Raw genomic sequence first — 24,215 nt, 5'->3', positions numbered from 1 at the left:
CAGTGAAAGAGGCGTGGCCTCTTTACCTGTCAGTTTCAGTGATGGAGGTGTGGCCTCTATCTCTGTCAGTTTCAGTGAAGGAGGCATGGCTTCTATATCTATCAGTTTCAGTGATGGAGGCGTGGCCTCTATATCTGTCAGTTTCAGTGAGAGAGGCGTGGCCTCTATATCTGTCAGTTTCAGTGAAAGAGGCGTGGCCTCTATATCTGTCAGTTTCAGTGAAAGAGGCGTGGTCTCTTTACCTGTCAGTTTCAGTGATGGAGGTGTGGCCTCTATCTGTCAGTTTCAGTGAAAGAGGCGTGGCCTCTTTACCTGTCAGTTTCAGTGATGGAGGTCTGGCTTCTATATCTGTCAGTTTCAGTGATGGAGGCGTGGCCTCTATATCTGTCAGTTTCAGTGAAAGAGGTGTGGCCTCTTTACCTGTCAGTTTCAGTGATGGAGGCGTGGCCTCTATATCTGTCAGTTTCAGTGAAGGAGGCATGGCTTCTATATCTATCAGTTTCAGTGATGGAGGCATGGCCTCTATATCTGTCAGTTTCAGTGATGGAGGTGTGGCCTCTATACATATCTGTCAGTTTCAGTGAAAGAGGCGTGGCCTCTCTACCTGTCAGTTTCAGTGATGGAGGTCTGGCTTCTATATCTGTCAGTTTCAGTGAAAGAGGCGTGGCCTCTATATCTGTCAGTTTCAGTGATGGAGGTGTGGCTTCTATATCTGTCAGTTTGAGTAAAGGAGGCGTGGCTTCTATATCTGTCAGTTTCAGTGATGGAGGCGTGGCTTCTATATCTGTCAGTTTCAGTAAAGGAGGCATGGCTTCTATATCTATCAGTTTCAGTGATGGAGGCTTGGCCTCTATATCTGTCAGTTTCGGTGAAAGAGGCGTGGCCTTTGTACCAGTCAGTTTCATTGAATGAGGTGTAGCCTTTGTCTATCAGTCCCAATGATGGAGGTGTGGCCTTTGTGACTGTCAGTGGCAATTAAGGAGGCGTCTGATCTCTGTCAGTCCCAGTGGAGGAAGCTTGGTTTCTGGGCGTGGCCTCTGGGTGCCTGGGTCCTTAGGTGACGGTCATATTATACAGCAAGACATGGCCCTGATAACGAGTTACTCTCATCTGTTCAGTACAACATGCTCTAAACCTTAATCAACAGCCAGAGGAACAAAACCTAAACAAAAGGAAAACAAGTGCTGCAAAGTTTTTAAGACTGTATCACAAAAGTGCACTAATAAACAACTCATTTAACCAACAACACACAAAAAATGATTTCAGTTGCTTGGCCATTCCCTTTAAAAATGAAAAAGAGAAAGGCTTGTAGTCTGGTAGTAAATATTACACATCCGTGTGTTATGTCATATCCGTGTTGCACATTTATATCAACCTGTGGCATCTGGCAGCATTACAGATGTGAGTGGTAACATTAATCCTGCGAGTGATGTGTAAACTGTAGTTTGATAAATCACGTAACAGCTGCCTACATTATGTGACTGCCATTCGTGATTCTGTGATACTCTCAGTGTGCGTACAGCTGGTGCCTGTGTGGTGTGTGTGCGTATTTACCGATGGTGCAATGCTCGCCATTCCAGCCCTGCTCACACTGGCACTTGCCATCTCTACAGGTGCCATGTTTCACACACAGCGGGTTACAGAGCCTCTGATCACATCCAACACCTGCCCAGCCCTCTTCACAGTGACACACACCACCCACACACACACCGTGGCTCCCGCAGTCTGCAGAACACACCTCTGCACACACACACAGCAAGAGAGAGATGGAGAGACAGAGAGAAGATCAAGGAGTGACAAAAAAGTAAATCTCAGAAGAAATGAGGAAAGAGCGATAGATGGAGAACAGACGGGGCAAGGGATGAGAGGAGCAGTGAGAAGAAAGTGTCGAGGTCCCAGTGTTATTCAAAGTGTTATTCAAAGAAAAGGTGATGTAACACAGTGGTAAACATGACCGTCCCAACTTCTTTGGAACGTATTGCAGGCTCCGAATTCAGAACGAGTGTATATTTATTAAAAAAAAAAAAGTTTGAACCTTGAACACCTTGTCTTTGTATTGTAATCAACTGAATATGGATCAAAAATGATTTCCAAATCACTGCATTCTGTTTTTATTTATGTTTTACACAGCGTCCCAACTGTCTTGTAATTGGGGTTGTAAGAGAAGAGGTGGAGTGCAAGAAAGAGAGGAACGGGAAAGGAAGAGAAGGAAAAAAAGAAGAGAGGAGCAGAGAAGAGAATGTGAAAGGAGATGGAAACGAGATGAAAAGAGAAAGTAGAAAGAGGAAGAAAATATGAGAGAAGACGTACAAGACAATGAGGAAGGATGCAGAAAAGAAGGGACGCAGAAAAAACGATAAAGGGGAAGAAAAATAAACGACAGGAAGAGGACATGAAAGAGAAAACAGGAGGAGAAGAGGAAAAGATGAGGACGGAAGGGGAAGAGAAGAGAAGAGAAGAGAAGAGAAGAGAAGAGAAGAGAAGAGAAGAAGGTGAAACAGCAAGAAAGGAGAACGAGGAAGACGCAAGGGATGACGAAAAGCAGACCAAGACAAGAATAAAGAGAAAATGGCAGGAGATGGAAAAAGGATGAAAAAGAGGAGATGTGAAAAGAAGAAGGAGGAAAAGGCGAGAGAAGAGAAACAAAAGAAAAACGGGCGAAAGTAAAAAAGTGATGAGAGCAAAAGACAGAAGAAGAAAAGAAGAGGCAAGAAAAATAAGAAAGGGAAATAAGAAGGTTCAAAAGAGAACAGACGAGGAAATGAAGACATGAAGAAGGACGGCAATGAGGAAGGGAAGGGAAGGGAAGGGAAGGGAAGGGAAAAGGATTAAAGGATGAATGAAAGTGAAAGATACATGAAGCAGAAGTGAGCACTGACCTGTGGAGCAATCGGGGCCCATCCAGTTGGGCTCGCAGGTGCAGAGACCCGTATCTGCGCTGTACACGCCATGACCGTGGCACTGCTCAGGACACTGAGATTTGGGAATTTCACACAGCGGCCCCGCCCATCCTGGCTTACACAGACACTGACCTGATATGCAGGTCCCGTGACCAGAACACATCGGATCCAGACAATCCACTAAAAGCAGGAAAGAAGGGGGAATTAGTCATAGTGAGGTGATTGGAAAAGCACTGAAGGCCAGTATGTGTGACAAGCTGTCATGAAGATTTTCATTTTCCAGCTTGCCCTCTGTACATGCACACGTTCCGTAAAACTTTTCCTCCTTTTTTTTTAATACGGAACTTATTTTCACGTGGGTTTTCAAAGTGGCTTTGGGGATCTTTCCAGTGCCAGAAAAGCGTGAGATCTTACGGTATATGAGCAGTGCAGTAAGCGAGAGTGTTTCAGGCCAATTCTTTTAAAAGCCTGATCAATAAAGCCAATTTAATCCCCTTCGTACTGCTTATGATGTATGCACCCCGCTGGTGGAGCTATTAATACAACACAGATACGGAAATTCATACAGAATCTCACCAGAAAAGGAGGGTTTTTTTGTGGTTATAATGTGTGATAACTGTGAATGCAGATACTGTGAGTGTGTAGCTGTAAAATTCCTCTGAAACATAAAAACAGCAACACGCACCAAGCTGAGGCTGTTAAAGTGGCATTAACCAAGGCTTCCTGATGATCGCCCTGTCGTCTGTGAAACACTTCAGCGCTTTGCACTGAACACAACGCAAAAATTACAGCTGACGTCCAACATGACACAAACCAACATTCTGTAGTTGCGTGAAAGGAAGTAACTCTACACACACTACCGTTCAAAAGTTTGGGGTCACTTTGAAATGTCCTTATTTTTGAAAGAAAAGCACTGTTCTTTTCAATGAAGATCACTTTAAACTAATCAGAAATCCACTCTATACATTGCTAATGTGGTAAATGACTATTCTAGCTGGTTTTTGGTGCAATATCTCCATAGGTGTATAGAGGCCCATTTCCAGCAACTCTCACTCCAGTGTTCTAATGGTACAATGTGTTTGCTCATTGCCTCAGAAGGCTAATGGATGATTAGAAAACCCTTGTACAATCATGTTAGCACAGCTGAAAACAGTTGAGCTCTTTAGAGAAGCTATAAAACTGACCTTCCTTTGAGCAGATTGCTGGGGTTTACATTAGACCGTATCAGCGGATCATCAGATTAACGTTTTTAAAAACGATTCGCGTGCACACAGCAACGCCAATACACGGATACGCTAATCACATGACTAATTAGACGCCACACAAGTTGAAATGTGTCAGTGCGGCTCAGCGCTTCCTCCTCAGCGGCTGCGCTCCAAATCACTCCGCCCTGAACAGCGAGTGCCCTCTGGAGGGTGCGCACTCCGGCCCTGCGCAGCTCACAGAGCGCGCGAGTGAAGCGCACGAGCAGTGATTCGGGACTGAGCCGCTGTGTGTGTGATCCCAGTGCATATCGGGCATGCGCAAGTCACTCACCACTTGCAAGTGGAAGGATGGCAAGCCTAAAGACAATCATAACTACACAATGGGCAGTATTTGCATCAGTATTTGCAGTATTTTCATACTCTTTAATGAAAGGTGATACAAGGCGGAAGTCCGCGCCGTTTTTCAGCAGTCGCGTCACATGACCAACGCCAGCGAATCAGGAAGGTGGATGTCACAGTGACGTTGTCCAATGACGACGCCAGCTAGAGCTCAGCACAGCGTATCCGCGTATCCTCAATGTTTACACAGCACCGGACCAGACACGAACTGGATTGAATACGTGGGCCCTGGCGGATTCCCGTTTCCCGGCGTTTTAATGTGAACGGACAGTGCATCCGCAAAGAAAACGAGACAGATACGGTCTAATGTAAACTGGAGCATCACATTTGTGGGGTCGATTAAATGCTCAAAATGGCCAGAAAAATGTCTCGACTATATTTTCTATTCATTTTACAACTTATGGTGGGAAATAAAAAAGTGTGACTTTTCATGGAAAACACAAAATTGTCTGGGTGACCCCAAACTTTTGAACGGTAGTGTCGAACCGCATTTAAATGTCTGCATGTTGTTATAGAAACAAAACTAGCTAGCTAGAAAGTGACAAAAAGGTGAAAAATAATAAGTAGAATGCTATCAGGATTGAATTAAGAGCTAAAATAAATTTTGTTCGTTATTTATTTCAAGAACTTTTGCTAACGGTCCATGGACAAAAACAATATGTGATAGAAAAAAGGTGCTAATCAGCTAAAGTATGAAGCAATTACCAGGAAATGGTCGACTTTTGACTTTATACCTGCTCTTTCAGCGAGGCGTACATTTGAGGACACAGGAGAAGAAATGGAGAAAAGGAAAAGAAGAGAGGAGAAAGGAATTGAATGGAAAAAGAGGAAGAGGACGAGCAAAAGGAAGTGAGGAGAAAGGAAGAGGAAGAGGAATAGGAAGAGAGAGAAGAAAAAGAGGAAAGAGGAAGAAGGGAAAATAGAGAAGAGAGAAAGAGGAAGTCAGTGGAGAAGAGCGGAGAAAGAGGAAGTAGGAAAGAGAAGATAAAGGAGAAAAGAAAGGGTGTGAATAGAACGAGCAAAGGGATGCGGAAAGAGGAGAAAACAGGAGGAAGAGAAAAAGGAGAGGAAGATGGGAAATGGCGCATGAAGGAGGAGAGAAGAGAAATGTAGAAGAGAGTGAAGAGATGGGGAAAGAGGAGAGAAGAAACAGGAAGTGAGTGGAACGAAGGAGAGCGGGGCAGGAGATGAGGAAAAGAAGTTGAGAAGAAAGAGAAGAGGAAAAGAACAGAGGAAGAAGAGGTGGAAGAAAGGAGACGTCAAAAGGAAAATGACAGCTGTTCCTGTCTTGGTGTGACAGTACAGTACAGATGTTAATTACAGGGAATAAACCTGTGCAGGCTCTCACCTTCCTCGCAGTTCTCGCCGCGGTATCCGGCTGTGCAGGTGCAGACGCCATGGCTGCAGGTACCGTGGCCGCTGCACTCAGGGTCGATGCATTGTGCCGCCGGGACGTCGCACTCCAGCCCCTTCCAGCCGCTGTAGCACACGCACACTCCCTTACTGTACTGGCCGTTACCGCTGCACAGCACAGGACACGCCGCTGCAGGATACACAGCACAGAGCGAGGCAGAGAAGAAACAGCTTAATTAAAGCAGACTGTGAAGAAACATGGAATCAAAGATTTCAAGAGTTACACCATGGTCATGAACAGACCTCGGTTAAACAAACACCTGGTGGTGGGTAGTTATTCATTATTCATATGGTAATATCAGTGTTTATGAGCGCGGATAAGGAGACGATACAGAAGCACTGGGGCAGAATTAGGAAGAGACTGTGTGTCTGCTACAATAAACACACCCCACACAGGAATATATAACTCATACACTCATATATTATTAAAACAACGAGAAAGAGTAATATCTGCAGTAGTGGAGTCTCATAGATAAAGGATACAAGGCTGCAGTCTCTCTCTCTCTCTCTTTTGAGAGATTGTTGTTCCATCCATCCATTATCTCTAGCCGCTTTATCCTGTTCTACAGGGTCGCAGGCAAGCTGGAGCCTATCCCAGCTGGCTACGGGCGAAAGGCGGGGTACACCCTGGACAAGTCGCCAGATCATCACAGGGCTGACACATAGAGACACACAACCATTCACACTCACATTCACACCTACGGTCAATTTAGAGTCACCAGTTAACCTAACCTGCATGTCTTTGGACTGTGGGGGAAACCGGAGCACCCGGAGGAAACCCACGCAGACACGGGGAGAACATGCAAACTCCGCACAGAAAGGCCCTCGCCGGCCACTAGGCTTGAACCCGGAACCTTTTTGCTGTAAGGCGACAGCGCTAACCGCTACACCACCGTGCCACCCCAACATTATCAAAAGTTGTTGTCTCATCTCATTATCTCTAGCCGCTTTATCCTTCTACAGGGTCGCAGGCAAGCTGGAGCCTATCCCAGCTGACTACGGGCGAAAGGCGGGGTACACCCTGGACAAGTCGCCAGGTCATCACAGGGCTGACACATAGACACAGACAACCATTCACACTCACATTCACACCTACGGTCAATTTAGAGTCACCAGTTAACCTAACCTGCATGTCTTTGGACTGTGGGGGAAACCGGAGCACCCGGAGGAAACCCACACGGACATGGGGAGAACATGCAAACTCCATACAGAAAGGCCCTCGCCGGTCACGGGGCTCGAACCTGGACCTTCTTGCTGTAAGGCGACAGCGCTAACCACTACACCACCGTGCCGCCCCAACATTATCAAAAGTTGTTGTTTTTTCTCTAAAGCTAAAAGTATTTCTACAAAAATGAAATTTAAAGAATTTTCCAACTCACCCAAAAGCCATTGATCAGTAAAGACTTTAAGATTAGCCCTGATTAGCATTAAAAAAATTTTTTATTAGCAGGGCTATAAGGCTTACAAGTAGGAGTTTAGCATCTAGCACATATATCTAAATCACAACAGACGTTATTTGACTCAGTAATACCAATACATAATCAGTTAAACAATAAAATAAGCGTGTTTACCCCCAAAAAACCCCAACAACAACAACAACAACAACAAATAAACCTGGAAAAGAGTATATGAGCATAAACGACTCCCTGTTTCTGTGGTGTGAATATGGTTTTGTCATCAAAATGGCTGCTATTATTTCGGTTGTCAGCTATGCTATTTTATTCATTACGTATACATAAACACCAGTAAATCCCAGTGTCACAACCCACATAAGCAAGTTTTGCTGAGTCACTGGCTGTTTTCAAACTAAATCTACAGACTTATTTCTTCACTAAACATTCATTAAAGTGAGCATTAAAACCCCTCAAGGTACTGTTTTTGTTGCTGTTCCAACTCAACTCAATGTACACTACCGTTCAAAAGTTTGGGGTCACTTTGAAATGTCCTTATTTTTGAAAGAAAAGCACTGTTCTTTTCAATGAAGATCACTTTAAACTAATCAGAAATCCACTCTATACATTGCTAATGTGCTAAATGACTATTCTAGCTGCAAATGTCTGGTTTTTGGTGCAATATCTCCATAGGTGTATAGAGGCCCATTTCCAGCAACTCTCACTCCAGTGTTCTAATGGTACAATGTGTTTGCTCATTGCCTCAGAAGGCTAATGGATGATTAGAAAACCCTTGTACAATCATGTTAGCACAGCTGAAAACAGTTGAGCTCTTTAGAGAAGCTATAAAACTGACCTTCCTTTGAGCAGATTGAGTTTCTGGAGCATCACATTTGTGGGGTCGATTAAATGCTCAAAATGGCCAGAAAAATGTCTCGACTATATTTTCTATTCGTTTTACAACTTATGGTGGTAAATAAAAGTGTGACTTTTCATGGGAAACACAAAATTGTCTGGGTGACCCCAAACTTTTGAACGGTAGTGTCCAAGCAAGGTTTTTAGCATTTGTGCTAGCATGTTTTGATGTTTTTGCTAGCATGCTGCCTGGATAAATTTAGACTACGAATCACTTCTCTAAGACCCCGTCCACACGTAGCCGGGTATCTGCTAAATCGAAGATATTTTTCTACGTTTTGGCCTGTCATCCACATGAAAACACATCAAAAACGAATATTTAAAAAAACTCCGGGCAAAGTGAAGATTTTTGAAAACTCCGTGTATGCCTTTTCGTGTAGACAGAGATAACCGGAGTTTTGCGTTTTAGAATGTCACAATCTGCGCCAAAAAAATGACAACAAATCTGCCCTGACGTCAAACGTGCAACCTTTGTTTACTGCAGAAGCCAGATTAAGCATGGACAAAGAGTAATGGATCGGAGTAGTGCCTTGAAAGCATTAATTATTGTGCAGGTGCTATGCTGATGTGATTAGGGGGTAGGATTTGGGGAAATAATGCCATCTACAGGTTTGGAATGCTTATGAATGTGATTGAAAACGCAGATGTTCGGTTATGTGTGGAAGGGATTTTTTTCGAAGACGAGGTGGTGTGGATAAAACATTTTTATAAACGGGGGGGGGGGAATGTTCGGTTTTAAAAATACCCGGCTATGTGTGTACATGGCCTGAGTCTGTAATGTGCTAAAATACTGTAAAAATAAACGTAACAGACAACTTGAGGCAGTCTGAGGCCGGGGGGTTTATAATCTTGCCATGCAGTGAGCATGATGATCAATTGTAAGCTAACTTTACTTGTTAGCAACATGAAGCGCTAATTTCAGATACCAAACATGCCCTGGGTGTGTGACTATAATCAGGATAAGAAAGAAATTGTGTCGTGTTACACTGTTAACCGAACAATGTCTTCGAACAGAATGATTTTATATAGCACCAGCATCATACTAGCTGACTAGCAAAACACTCTCTGACTAGCGTAGTCATGCTAATAGTGTTGCTATCTCTTTCAGCGGAAAGTAGCTAATCCTTAAAAAGTCACGAGAAACTTACAGATGATGCCATGGACTAATTTAATAATTATTCACTGATTCGTCACAATCAAAAAATACTATCATTTCTATCAAGAAGCAGAAAAATGAAAGCAGTGGTAATGAGTTGTGGTTATGAGGAAATATACACATTAACGATGGAATGCCGAGCTTTAATTACTTTAAAGAAAGTGATCTTAATTTGAGAAATTCAGATTAAAATAAATGCCGTAATGTCAAAATAATGGTTGAAGGAATGTGGCGCATGTTGGCAGCTTCTCCTCGCAGCGATTCTCAAACTAATTATTTTATCTCTGGTGTTTATAATATTTTGTGTGTTTTTAGTCAGCGAGAGACAATATTTCTTGTCCGATTTGTCTCTTAGATTTGTCGTTAAGCTCTCTCTTGCTAAATGGAGTCTAAAAATTCATCAAAACTAGTGACCAAATCGCTAAGCTGGCAACGGTACTTGATCATTACTTGTGCTGATGTCGTATACTAATCCAAGCTAAAGTTTAAAATAATTTCAGTGCTCATGCACCTATTTTTTCATAATTATATCCAGTATATATTATTATTAATATACAACGTCAATTCGGCATAGTCGACAGTTCAAACGTAAGTCAACAAGTGAGTAATAAAACAAGCAGATGCTCTTTGAGTAGTACCTTTGGAGCAATCCATGCCATGGAAACCAGGGAAGCAGTGACACACTCCTGATGTGCACTCTCCGTTGCCATGGCAGTTCTGCGGACACTCTTGCACAGAATCTGGGTGATGTTGGAACAGAAGTGTGTTAATGACGCATGGTGATTAATGATGGTGAGGAAGTGGGCAAGGCCCTGATGTTTAAATTTTCCTGGCTGTACTTGAAACAAGAGGAATTTTATTACTCTAATAAGCCATAAAGTCTCAACATAAATCTTTGAAAGCAGAACAGACAGGAGGTGGTGGTCTTGGATTAATAGCCATCAGGATAATAATATCCATACTATTATTCAAGCTGTCTAACACAATGTTGCCTTGGAAAAGGTTTCATGCGTAAAGAGTATATTGGTCGAGGACTGACGATCAATATTTACATTATGGCGTATGCCAGTGATGCCAATATCTATAGCAGACATACATCACTGATCTTAGACCCATCTGTTACTCTGTACTATTTTTCAGTTCCTCTTTACATCATGAATCAGTCCACCAGAGCTACTACTTACTCATCAGCAGCACAATTCTCATCATCATTTGGCATTGAGTGGAGTTACAAGATGCAATTGTAATTCAATTTCAATTACACACACACGCACCAAAAAAAAAAAAAAAACCCACAAAAAACTGTATATTTCAAGTCATACATACAGTACTGTGCAAAAGTCTCAGGCACCCTATTTTTTTTTTTTAAATACAAGCCTTGTTAAAAATTTCTATTTTATGACTTCTACATTATTGAGTCAGTACAAAAACATTTTAGAGTCCAAATGTTTGCTTTCCAGCACAAAATTAAATGTTACAGAGAAAATAAACGTTTGTATCTGAGCAGCATATTCCATAAGAGAGCGCTTTTCAGATTAAAAAAGAAAACATAATGAAAGCTACTGGGTTTTGGTGCAAAATTAAGAAGCGAGAAGTCCAGAAGAACTGGGGCTGGTTCTGGAAGATGCTCAGTAAAACCTACAGCTCATTTCCTTATCAAACTGCACTCACTGGACCTGAGACTATTATTTTATTTTTTTAAGCAAAGGGTCGTCTCACACCAAATATTGACTTTGCTTCATTTATTATGGCCTACTGCGGACAGTATTTTTTAATGTTGAAACATTTCATTTCGTTATTTTTGAAGCTATTTTTGATCTACAGCATTTCTTTACATGTGCCTAAGACTTTTACATAGTACTGTATATCCACCATAAATATTAGACTTCTCACTATTACACCACTGACTCTGAAATAATTTGCTCAAGTAAAAGTACAACCCCGATTCCAAAAAAGTTGGGACAAAGTACAAATTGTAAATAAAAACGGAATGCAATAATTTACAAATCTCAAAAACTGATATTGTATTCACAATAGAACATAGACAACATATCAGATGTCGAAAGTGAGACATTTTGAAATTTCACGCCAAATATTGGCTCATTTGAAATTTCATGACAGCAACACATCTCAGAAAAGTTGGGACAGGGGCAATAAGAGGCTGGAAAAGTTAAAGGTACAAAAAAGGAACAGCTGGAGGACCAAATTGCAACTCATTAGGTCAACTGGCAATAGGTCATTAACATGACTGGGTATAAAAAGAGCATCTTGGAGTGACAGCGGCTCTCAGAAGTAAAGATGGGAAGAGGATCACCAATCCCCCTAATTCTGCGCCGACAAATAGTGGAGCAATATCAGAAAGGAGTTCGACAGTGTAAAATTGCAAAGAGTTTGAACATATCATCATCTACAGTGCATAATATCATCAAAAGATTCAGAGAATCTGGAAGAATCTCTGTGCGTAAGGGTCAAGGCCGGAAAACCATACTGGGTGCCCGTGATCTTCGGGCCCTTAGACGGCACTGCATCACATACAGGCATGCTTCTGTATTGGAAATCACAAAATGGGCTCAGGAATATTTCCAGAGAACATTATCTGTGAACACAATTCACCGTGCCATCCGCCGTCGCCAGCTAAAACTCTATAGTACAAAGAAGAAGCCGTATCTAAACATGATCCAGAAGCGCAGACGTCTTCTCTGGGCCAAGGCTCATTTAAAATGGACTGTGGCAAAGTGGAAAACTGTTCTATGGTCAGACGAATCAAAATTTGAAGTTCTTTATGGAAATCAGGGACGCCGTGTCATTCGGACTAAAGAGGAGGACGACCCAAGTTGTTATCAGCGCTCAGTTCAGAAGCCTGCATCTCTGATGGTATGGGGTTGCATTAGTGTGTGTGGCATGGGCAGCTTACACATCTGGAAAGACACCATCAATGCTGAAAGGTATATCCAGGTTCTAGAGCAACATATGCTCCCATCCAGACGACGTCTCTTTCAGGGAAGACCTTGCATTTTCCAACATGACAATGCCAAACCACATACTGCATCAATTACAGCATCATGGCTGCGTAGAAGAAGGGTCCGGGTACTGAACTGGTCAGCCTGCAGTCCAGATCTTTCACCCATAGAAAACATTTGGCGCATCATAAAACGGAAGATACGACAAAAAAGACCTAAGACAGTTGAGCAACTAGAATCTTACATTAGACAAGAATGGGTTAACATTCCTATCCCTAAACTTGAACAACTTGTCTCCTCAGTCCCCAGACGTTTACAGACTGTTGTAAAGAGAAAAGGGGATGTCTCACAGTGGTAAACATGGCCTTGTCCCAACTTTTTTGAGATGTGTTGTTGTCATGAAATTTAAAATCACCTAATTTTCTCTTTAAATGATACATTTTCTCAGTTTAAACATTTGATATGTCATCTGTGTTCTATTCTGAATAAAATATGGAATTTTGAAACTTCCACATCATTGCATTCCGTTTTTATTTACAATTTGTACTTTGTCCCAACTTTTTTGGAATCAGGGTTGTACAATTATTTAGTGCAATCTAAATAAATCTTCTTGTAGCAGCTTCAGATTCTGCACTTGTGTTAAAGTAGAAAAGTATAAACTGACTTCAAGTGTGAACGTAAATAAAAGACAAAAGAAAGACACTCTGAATTTTAGTTCCAGATGGAACAGAACCAAGAAATGTGGGAAAAGATATTTCTTACTGTCTGTAAAGATAATAATTTCAGACAGGTTTTATACACACAGTGGTGCTTGAAAGTTTGTGAACCCTTTAGAATTTTCTATATTTCTGCGTAACTATGACCTAAAATAGCATCAGATTTTCACACAAGTCCTAAAAGTAGATAAAGAGAATCCAGTTAAACAAAGGAGACAAAAATATTATACTTGGTCATTTATTTATTTATTTATTGAGGAAAATGATCCAATATTACATATCTGTGAGTGGCAAAAGTATGTGAACCTCTAGGATTAGCAGTTAATTTGAAGGTGAAATTAGAGTCAGGTGTTTTCAATCAATGGGATGACAATCAGGTGTGAGTGGACACCCTGTTTTATTTAAAGAACAGGGATCTATCAAAGTCTGATCTTCACAATACATGTTTGTGGAAGTGTATCATGGCACGAACAAAGGAGATTTCTGAGGACCTCAGAAAAAGTGTTGTGGATACTCATCAGGCTGGAAAAGGTTACAAAACCATCTCTAAAGAGTTTGGACTCCACCAATCCACAGTCAGACAGATTGTGTACAAATGGAGGAAATTCAAGACCATTGTTACCCTCCCCAGGAGTGGTCGACCAACAAAGATCACTCCAAGAGCAAGTCGTGTAATAGTTGGTGAGGTCACAAAGGACCCCAGGGTAACTTCTAAGCAACTGAAGGCCTCTCTCACATTGGCTAATGTTAATGTTCATGAGTCCACCATCAGGAGAACACTGAACAACAATGGTGTGCATGGCAGGGTTGCAAGGAGAAAGCCACTGCTCTCCAAAAAGAACATTGCTGCTTGTCTGCAGTTTGCTAAAGATCACGTGGACAAGCCAGAAGGCTATTGGAAAAATGTTTTGTGGGCGGATGAGATCAAAATAGAACTTGTGGTTTAAATGAGAACCATTATGTTTGGAGAAAGGAAAACACTGCATTCCAGCATAAGAACCTTATCCCATCTGTGAAACATGGTGGTGGTAGTATCCTGGTTTGGGCCTTTTTTGCTGCATCTGTGCCAGGACGGCTTGCCATCATTGATGGAACAATGAATTCTGAATTATAACAGCGAATTCTAAAGGAAAATGTCAGGACATCTGAATCTCAAGAGAAGGTGGGTCATGCAGCAAGACAACGACCCTAAGCACACAAGTCGTTCTGCCAAAGAATGGTTCAAAAAGAATAAAGTTAATGTTTTGGAATGGCCAAGTCAAAGTACTGACCTTAATCCAATCGAAATGTTGTGGAAGGACCTGAAGCCAGCAGTTCATTTGAGGAAACCCACCAACATCCCAGAGTTGAAGCTGTTCTGTACGGAGGAACGGGCTAAAATTCCTCCAAGCCGGTGTGCAGGACTTATCAACAGTTACCGCAAACGTTTAGTTGCAGTTATTGCTGCACAAGGGGGTCACACCAGATACTGACAGCAAAGGTTCACATACTTTTGCCACTAACAGATATGTAATATTGGATCATTTTCCTCAATAAATGACTAAGTATAATATTTTTGTCTCATTTGTTTAACTGGGTTCTCTTTATCTACTTTTAGGACTTGTGTGAAAATCTGATGATGTTTTAGGTCATATTTATGCAGAAATATAGAAAATTCTAAAGGGTTCACAAACTTTCAAGCACCACTGTGTGTGTGTATATTTTTTTTCAAGAATGGAGAAAAAACTGTGACTGTAGTTGTGTACAAGATGTAAAAATGAATACAACCATATTATTTAAAAAAAGATGAATATTTAGGAGCTTGAGGTAGGCAGGCCATAATCAGCTCACTGTAGATGAGTGAGGCTCCTGAGTGGTGCAATGGAAAAAAAACGAGCCAATCATAGGTGCCTGTGAGTTCATTTATGCAGAAAAGGGCAGACAGCGCTCTTCTCGGAGTGTGTGAATTAGCCAAGGACTAAAGACTAGGGACAAGATGACGAGTGAGTTTACCAGGGACATCTCTAATAATTAGGAATTTCTCAATGAAGAGCAAGTGTTTAATCACTGAAAAGGCTTTCTGTTAATACCTACTCTTTTATTATCAATCCTTTTAAAATGTCCATGTTTCCTCACCATTTCAGATTAAAAATAGCAGGGCAGTAAGCACTTGGTCGACGTTCCTATTTTGCATCAGTCTGCATTTAGTCTGTTGGCATTGAAGCCTTCAGTGTGAATGTGAGAGCTGAGGCCTTCTCTCGCTGACGAAGCAAAGTGAGAGACTCAGCGTTTCCTTTTAAAACTTTGTTTGCAGTAAAAGGCCTCCTCTCCATGTGAGTTCTCAAAGAAGTATACAACTCACAAGCCTGCTCTAGCTCCAGTTGATCACATGCTACTCTTTCAGGCTAGGACGCTCTCTAAAGCACCTAGCTAACCCTCGATTTGTATTCCGGTTTTACTCCTTGGAATGTAGCCTGCTCCTTTAGCCCAAATCCTCCATTGAGATGCTAAAGTGTACGAGTGATATGGTAATGCGAGTGTGTATAGAGACATACCCAGCGCCACCGTACTGAAGGAGACAGGCTCTTTCTCCTTGCCGTCATTATAGAAAGCAAGATGCCATGTGCCAGGGTCCAGATACTGCACAAAGATAGCCTCGTTCTGCACCACCGTCTGAATACTGCGCCTCTCCCGCGGAGACTCCACCACACTCCACTTCTCCTTCCCATCCAAACGCTCCATATAGTCATACTGAAGAGAGAGAGAGAGAGAGAGAGAGAGCAGGATTGAGTGGACCAGAACTAAAATTAAACAAACAAAATGAACTAAAAGTTGCATATTTTATACTGTTTTAAAAGAACAGTCCAGCATTTTCACCCTACAATTCACAACCCTGTAGCATGTGTGTGCTGACCACCTCCAACACCTGATCCAGAGGAAAAGAAAACAGAAGGAAGGAATAAAGAAAGTAAGATATAAGGAAAAGAAAGGGGAAAAACAGTTGAAGCAAGGTAGGAAGAAAGATATAAAAATAAGAAAAGAAGTAAAGCATAAAACAAAAGGAAAACAAAGGAAGGGAAAATAAGGAAAATAAATTAAGAAAGAAAGAAAGAAAGAAAGAAAGAAAGGGAAAAATAAGGAAAATAAATTAAGGAAGGGGAAAAATAAGGAAAATAAATTAATAAAGAAAGAAAGAAAGAAAGAAAGAAAGAAAGGGAAAAATAAGGAAAATAAATTAAGAAGGAAAGAAAGAAAATGAAGGGAAAAAGGGAGGAAGGAGGAATAAGGAATAGAAAGCAAGCAAGCAAGCAAGAAAGAAAAGTAACAATGGAAGGAAGAAAGAAATAAAGTAAGAAAAGAAATAAAACAGGAGGGAAAGAAAGAAAGAAAGAAAGAAAGAAAGAAAGAAAGAAAAAGAAAATGAAGGATGGAAGGAAGCGAGTAAAAAAGGAAAAAGAATGGAAAAAAGAGAAAAAGAAAGAATAAGGAAAAGGAGAAAAAGAAAGAAAACAAAGGAAGGAAAAATAAGCGAAATAAAAAGAAAGAAAGAAAGAAAGAAAGAAAGAAAGATAAATTAATAAGGAAAGAAAGAAAATGAAGGAAGAAAGGGAGGATGGAAGAATAAGGAATAGAAAGCAAGCAAGAAAGAAAAAAGCAAGCAAGCAAGCAAGCAAGCAAGAAAGAAAAACACAAAGAAAGAAAGAAAGAAAGAAAGAAAGAAAGAAAGAAAGAAAGAAAGAAAATATGCGGAAAGAAAGAAAAAGGGCTGATAGGAAGGAAGGAATGAAACAGGAACGAAGGAAGGAAGGAAATAAAAAATAAGGTAAAGAAAGAAAGAAGATGAATCTGCTGGACGTAAGTAAGGAAGGGAAAAGAAGGAAAAGAAAAACAAAGAAACAAAGAAAAGACGGAAAGAGAAAAAAGAACAGATGCTGCAGATGTGGTAAATAGCGATTAGGTTAAAAACACTGACGTACTCCTGTAAGGAGAGAGGGAAGCGTGATCTGCTGGACGTGCTCGTGATTGCGCTGTGTGATTAATATCCACGTGTGTTTGCTGTAAACTGAACTTCTACAAACCATCGTAGTGTAATGATGTAAACAGAAACGGTTCCGTCATCCACTCGACCGTGTTGGAATAATCAATAACGCCAAGGCCACAGGACGGGAAAGGAACGATCAACGTGAGAATACAAAGGGGAAAGGAAAGTGTGCTGTGGATCGGAATACATTTAGAGCAAAATAAAACGCTGTCTGCTTTAGTGAGGTTAAAGCAGGACACACACTGGGAGAGTACAACTACAGAGCACAGTAGGAGGCGCGTGTGTGTGTGTGTATATGTGTGTGTGTGTGAGAGGCTGTTCTGCAGACCTGGGCATGAGATGGAGGCAGGCCTTTACGCATGTACACCCCGAACAGGGCGTCCTTTCCCAGGGAGATGTTAAACTTTAGGAAGTGAGCCTGGCGTAGGTGGAGCAAAGACCTCCAAAAGACACCCGGTGGAACCTCCTGACTCACTCGCCGTCCCACCTCCAGCTCTCCACTGTTGATACTGCTGTTCCTCAACAGCCATGGACCTGAGAGAGAGAGAGAGAGAGAGAGAGAGAGAGAGAGAGAAGAAATCTGTGATAGTGGTTCAGCTGGATGGAGAAACAAGATCAGTAAAGATGCCAGCCTGTCAGAGACAGTGACAGAGAGAAACAGAGAGAGAGAGAGAGAGAGAGAGAGAGAGCAACAGGCAGAGAGAAACAGACAGACAGAGATAGGTGGAGAGAGACGAAAAGAGAGACAGTTAGAGAGAGAGACAGTGAGAGACAGAGAGAGACAGTGAGCGAGAGAAACAGAGAGAGAGAGAGAGACAGAGCGACAGAGACAGGCAGAGAGAGACAGAGAGACAGACAGACAGAGATAGAGAGATAGATGGAGAGAGAGACAAGAGACAGAGACAGAAAGAGACAGAGAGACAGTGAGAGACAGAAACAGACAGACAGAGATAGAGAGATAGATGGAGAGAGAGACAAAAAGAGACAGAGACAGAAAGAGAGACAGAGAGACAGTGAGAGACAGAAAGAGAGACAGTGCGAGAGACAGTGAGAGAGAGACAGTGAGAGAGAGACAGTGAGCGACAGAGAGACAGACAGACGGAGATAGAGAGATAGGTGGAGAGAGAGACAAAAAGACAGACAGAGATACAGAGAGAGAGAAACAGAGAGAGAGAGACAGAGCATGAGAGAGATAGAGAGAGACAGTGAGAGAGCGACAGAGTAACAGTGAGAGATAGAAAGAGAGACAGTGAGAGAGAGACAGTGAGCGACAGAGAGACAGACAGACGGAGATAGAGAGATAGGTGGAGAGAGAGACAAAAAGACAGACAGAGATACAGAGAGAGAGAAACAGCGAGAGAGAGAGACAGAGCATGAGAGAGATAGAGAGAGACAGTGAGAGAGCGACAGAGTAACAGTGAGAGATAGAAAGAGAGACAGTGAGAGAGAGACAGACAGACGGAGATAGAGAGATAGGTGGAGAGAGAGACAAAAAGACAGACAGAGATACAGAGAGAGAGAAACAGCGAGAGAGAGACAGTGAGAGAGCGACAGAGAGGCAGGCAGAGAGAGAGAGAGAGAGAGAGAGACAAACAATTTTCTGCTCCATATACAAACACTTGCTGAGAGCCTATGAAGGAAGATCAACACGTTTTATTCCACTGAGACTGCGGTCTGTACTAATGAGTCTGCAGAGTGGGTTGCCAAAGCCATCAAATTAAACTCCAACTCTACCTTCTCCCACAAGAGACTACAGTGCTGTTACTGAGCTCTATACACACACACACACACACACAGTATGTGTGTGTGTATATATATATATTTATTTATTTATATATTCACTTAAGATCTCAGAGCTGCAGAGATCCACAGTGGAAGATAAGAAAAAGTGAAGAAAATAAAACAGACACCCCCACACCACTCCATTCCGTACTTTCATTTCTTCTATCCTTCATTCCCCCGCCTTCCTTCCTTTTTCATTTGTTCTTTCCATCTACTGTTCTGTTCTTTCCCTTTTTCTTTCCTTCCCTTCCTCCCTAATTCGTCTTCCCATTCTTTTCCATCCCTCACTCGTTGCCATCTTTCCTTTTCTTTCCTTCCTTACCTTTGTACCTTCATATCTTCCTTTTTTCTTTCTTATGAAAAGCAAAACAAAGCTACATTTTTAAAAATTACTTTTCTGGTAAGTTCATTAACCGAGCGGTTTTATTCCAGATCACAAAACAGAATTAAAAAAACAAATCAAGTACACGGGTTAAAATGCATTTCGATCATTTGAGCACGACAACGAGTAAAACCTATTACTAATTGTGGTGTTTCACTAAATATAGCAAACAACAGCCAGCACAAATATTAAATATCAGTTTCAACTTGGCCAAACTAGGAAACAATGTGAGGAAGCACGACAGCTAAACATTCACAGATGGAGTGGCTGAAAGACGCCGAGCTTCTAAGAATAACTCCGTATCGACAAATATAACATCCTGGATAAGGAATACGCCACGGAATATTGAACCTACAATATTTATATGATGATGATGATGATGATGATGATGATTATTCATCAGAACGATTCATGTAATACATTATTTACTGGATTGATTGAGAGTTTATTTTTGTGCTTCATAGGAAATAATCCTTCATTCATTAAGTTCCTCTTTAGGAAGGACTTCGAGGCCGCAGTGGATCCGGAGTCTATCCCGGGAACGCTGGGAATACACCCTAGACGAGACGCAGCACAGAGCACCACAGATACTAAGCACAGCCGATTCACCTACCGGCATGTTTCTGGGAGGCTGGAGGAAACCAGAGAACCCAGAAGAAACCCACATGAATATGCACAACAGAGACAAATGTGTGTGTGTGCGACCAGTGAGTGTTACTGCATATGACAGGCTGCATGCTGTTCACAGAGTTTGATGAAGCCTGAAGCCTTGAACTCCATTTCAACAGGGAGGGATGGAGAGAGAGAGAAGGAACGAGTGCAAGAGAAACACCAGGGGCTCTATCGCTATACTAATCAGCCCTCATCTGGCCTCACCACACACACACACACTCTCAGACATACAGATCTGAGTGACAGGCCTGTTAAAAGTCACACTGCCTCCAAACCAGTGGGAGTCTGCTCCAGCCCTTCTCATTAACACCACACATGGATGGAGAGATATGCACCGAGACCTCGGAGACACAGTGAAACAGAGAAAGTCGACATAAGGAGAAGAGGCTGGCCCGCGTAGGCTGAGGGTTTACACTCCTGACATGAGCTCAGCCGAGCAGAACTGCTCCCATCAGTTGCAAGTAAATCTAGAGGCTGTCCCTTCGTCCCTTCTTCTTCTTCCTCCTCTTCTTCCTTTTTCACTTTTCACTTCTCCTTGAAACAAGGTCAAGATGGGTTCAGATGACACAACTTCATACTGTACATGCTGCACAGGCCGTACTGACCTCAGGTTACTGCCTGCGCAGAGTAAGGGCCCGGTCCCACAACACCGATAACTATTGAGGTATTTCACCCACGTGACCAAGTCACATGACGCAGCCATTTTGAACGGCACGCTTAAGTCCTACAGTGCAAGGCGGTATGAGATGGTGGAGACCTTTGCACATTTTAACAAGAAAGTAAGCTGTGATTCGTGTTAAATTGGATCTGTCTTTTATCACAAACACTGTACCCAGCCTTGGTATGGAGCCCTGTTTATTTATTTCTGTGTCCCGTTTCTTTCTAGCCTCTGTTATTGCGTTTTATGTCTGATGTCTGCTACATGCAACCCTAGACAAATTAACACTGCCTTGTTTCACTGCTCAGATGGGTTAACAAACACTGACCCATTTACTTTTTGCTATATATTTTATCAAAATGGGCGGCACGGTGGTGTAGTGGTTAGCGCTGTCGCCTCACAGCAAGAAGGTCCTGGGTTCGAGCCCCGGGGCCGGCGAGGGCCTTTCTGTGTGGAGTTTGCATGTTCTCCCCGTGTCCGCATGGGTTTCCTCCGGGTGCTCCGGTTTCCCCCACAGTCCAAAGACATGCAGGTTAGGTTAACTGGTGACTCTAAATTGACCGTAGGTGTGAATGTGAGTGTGAATGGTTGTCTGTGTCTATGTGTCAGCCCTGTGATGACCTGGCGACTTGTCCAGGGTGTACCCCGCCTTTCGCCCGTAGTCAGCTGGGATAGGCACCAGCTTGCCTGCGACCCTGTAGAAGGATAAAGCGGCTAGAGATAATGAGATGAGATGAGATTTTATCAAAATTGCGTTAACTGATAAACTAACCTGAAATGAAATGATCACCGCAAAGTCTGGCGTACTCTGTTGGCTCCCAATCCTGTCTCTTCACAGCTGCAATCCATTTGGCCCTCTTGTCTGGGTCAGTAGGAAACCGGTAGTGATGTGTCGGTCGCGAACGATCCGGTTCAAAGAGCCGGCTCTTTGAAGTGAACGACGGGAGCCGGCTCTTCGGTGGGAGCCGAGTTGGGGAGCCGAATTAGTTTTTTGTCCTTAGGTGCCTCAGAGAGAGAGAGAGACTTTCACAAAAAAAGTTGCTGTCCGATTGCGTCTTTGTGTTGTCTATTACCATTCAAAGGAAAAAAAGTAGCATGGTGTACGCCTGCTTTTTTTGGTTGGGGGGGTTGATGTCATTCACAGCTGCGAAAATACGAAAATTGGTGTAACGCTTAAAGCTGTGGAGCGCAGGGGAGAGGAGTCTGTGAGGCACCTGAGGAGGGGAAAATCAGCTGTGTATTTTATATCGGTAATATAACACAGTTTTGCATTACGTTTGTGAGAAAATAATTTATTAATTGGTAAGTAAGTTTTATTTCTATAGCTAGAACATTGTTACACTGCTATACTTTACAAAGCTTTACAATGGCTACAAAAACTAAAAAATAAAATGGAAAACATCTTATTGATAAAATATAAATAATAATGTAATTAATTAACTAGTTAATTGCAGCAATTAAATCAAAAATAAAATCTCAGGAGCCGTTTGGGAGCCGAAAGAGCCGGCTCCTTATAGTAAGAAGAGCCAAAAGAGCCGGTTCCCGAAAAAGAGCCGAAATTCCCATCACTAGAAACGGGTAAAAGGAGCGTCCTGCACGCTGTCCCTGTCTGTTGTGGCAGCCCACAGCACAACAAGCAAACACCATGGTTATTTATAGAGTGCTTACTGACAAATTAATCTATTCTAGGTGTCTGTAACACGTTTTTTTTTTCAAGCTGGTTCTCCCTCTCTGTCTGCAGCGTTAGTATGTAGCTTGACGTTCAAAATGGCGGACACCGGGGCATCACGTGACGTGACCCTGTGACGTCAGGTGAAATACCTCAATACCTATACCTATAACTCTGACTGTCCGTCTGCCTGAATTTAGTTCCAGTCTGGAGCAGAAACACCACAACTATAATCCCGACTATAATATCGCTTGGTCCTGACACTCGGGGAAATAAATGCATGCAGCTTAGGAATAGTCATGGAAGTTTTTTCCAAGTAGTAGCACATTATTCCGGGTCGTACTGTACAGCTTGGACTCCAAAACAACCCATGTATGTACACACTCCAGTGGTTGATATAATACGGATAGGTCATGGATTACGGAAATATAATAAACAAGGATACAAAATACGGAGCAGTTACGGATTTTAATACGGATGCTAATAATTTACGGATTGGTCAGTATATTACAGATTGATTCCCGATTTCATACGGATGATGCATCACGGATAAAAAAAAAAAATTAAGAAGTCGAAAACAATTAAATGCCGAAGTTCATAATTAAAATATCTTCAACATTTATATGTTTACTTTATTAATTTACGATGGATATTTCACAGAAAATCATCACATATCCGTGAATAAAAGATCCGTGCTTTGGATTACATTTTTTATTTTCCGTGAATCCGTATTCCGTGACTTCATGATGCAACAAGGATGTAGAAAGATGCGTGGGGTTGATGAAAATAGCACGTGCTCAGACAATGTCACACGGAAACAATTACCTGACTGGTCAGATGTTTTATCGGATCAGGTCCAGACCTGGAAAAATGGCTCCAGAAGCAATCTCAGCAACACGGATAAACCCAGGCCTGGGCTACAGGTATGGTTATCGGTCTGGTCTGAGCACCAAGCACATAAACTGCAGGGGACTGATTTATTTATACAGTGGTTATCGTTATGGATATAGGTATTGTGGGACCGGGTCTTAACCGTGTATATGTTTTTCTTGTCTGGGTTTCCTCAGGGTGCTTCGGTTTCCTCCGACAGTTCAAAGACATGTGGATTAGATCAACTCTAAACTGCCCACAGGTGTGCATGTGAGTGTGAACGGTTGTTCGTCTCTGTGTTAGCCCTGAGACAGATTGATGACCTACTCAAGGTGTGCCCCGCCTCTCACCTGACGTCAGATGGGATTGGCTCCAGCTTCCCCTGTGACCCTGACTGATAATGGTATAGATAATGGATGGATGGATGGATGGATGGATGGATGGATGGATGGATATTTTGTATGTCCAGTTCTTTGAGACTTAAGAATACCATAGTGACAATGACAAGAGAGGAATTTCATCCACATGCAAACTAGCGCATGGAAATATCGCAGCCCTCCGAAAATTGAGATGGACATGCACGATTAGTGAGCGTGTCTACCAAGAAAAAGATCTCTCCATCAAGCCTGGAGGAGAAAACACTTCGGGAAGAGCGAGGGAGAAACATCGAGAGAGAGAGAAACAACTACACTCAAAACCATTTCACCCGCCGTCTTCCTGCCCACATTACGCCCACGTTACACTGATCCTGCATGGATTCTTCCTGTCCATGCGCTCATTCACACTCGCACCAGTGTTTCTTTCTCTGTGGGTGGATTCAGTTCTGGAGATTTGAGTGAGAAAAGGAAGACGCGTATGCGTGTGAATGCGTATACAGTGATCAATATCAGTCCTTGTTGATGGTCAGTAGGAGTTTTGATGACATTAATTTGACGACATGAAATCATTCTGGCTACGCGAGCCTGCCGTGTGTGTGGGAGAACCCGTGTTAGTCCGACACGTCGAACAACAAAACCAGCATAAGCTTTAACAGCTTTTCCCGTCAAACAACATTCAGAGAAAGGAGTAATTAAAAGCTGACAGACAGATTCAACACTTATAAGCTG

At 42.3% G+C, this 24,215-nt stretch overlaps 1 protein-coding gene across 1 annotated transcript in view; it reads right to left on the bottom strand.

The window, feature by feature from the left end:
- The window catches only part of tenm2b (teneurin transmembrane protein 2b), a 704,289-nt gene that overhangs the window by 60,448 nt on the left and 619,626 nt on the right, over positions 1 to 24,215 (bottom strand). The window contains exons 8-13 of the mRNA XM_060936361.1: positions 17,405 to 17,610; positions 15,590 to 15,785; positions 10,018 to 10,119; positions 5,853 to 6,047; positions 2,880 to 3,080; positions 1,555 to 1,740 (exon numbers count right to left, since the gene is read on the bottom strand). Of these exons, the coding sequence (XP_060792344.1) occupies positions 1,555 to 1,740; positions 2,880 to 3,080; positions 5,853 to 6,047; positions 10,018 to 10,119; positions 15,590 to 15,785; positions 17,405 to 17,610 (1,086 nt within the window). The remainder of the gene's footprint in view (positions 1 to 1,554; positions 1,741 to 2,879; positions 3,081 to 5,852; positions 6,048 to 10,017; positions 10,120 to 15,589; positions 15,786 to 17,404; positions 17,611 to 24,215) is intronic.

This window comes from Neoarius graeffei, chromosome 12 (assembly GCF_027579695.1).
Source record: "Neoarius graeffei isolate fNeoGra1 chromosome 12, fNeoGra1.pri, whole genome shotgun sequence".
NCBI classification, from domain to species: Eukaryota; Metazoa; Chordata; class Actinopteri; order Siluriformes; family Ariidae; genus Neoarius; species Neoarius graeffei.
The sequence above is the reverse complement of the archived record's forward strand: the minus strand, read 5'-3'. Positions and strand labels throughout refer to the sequence as shown.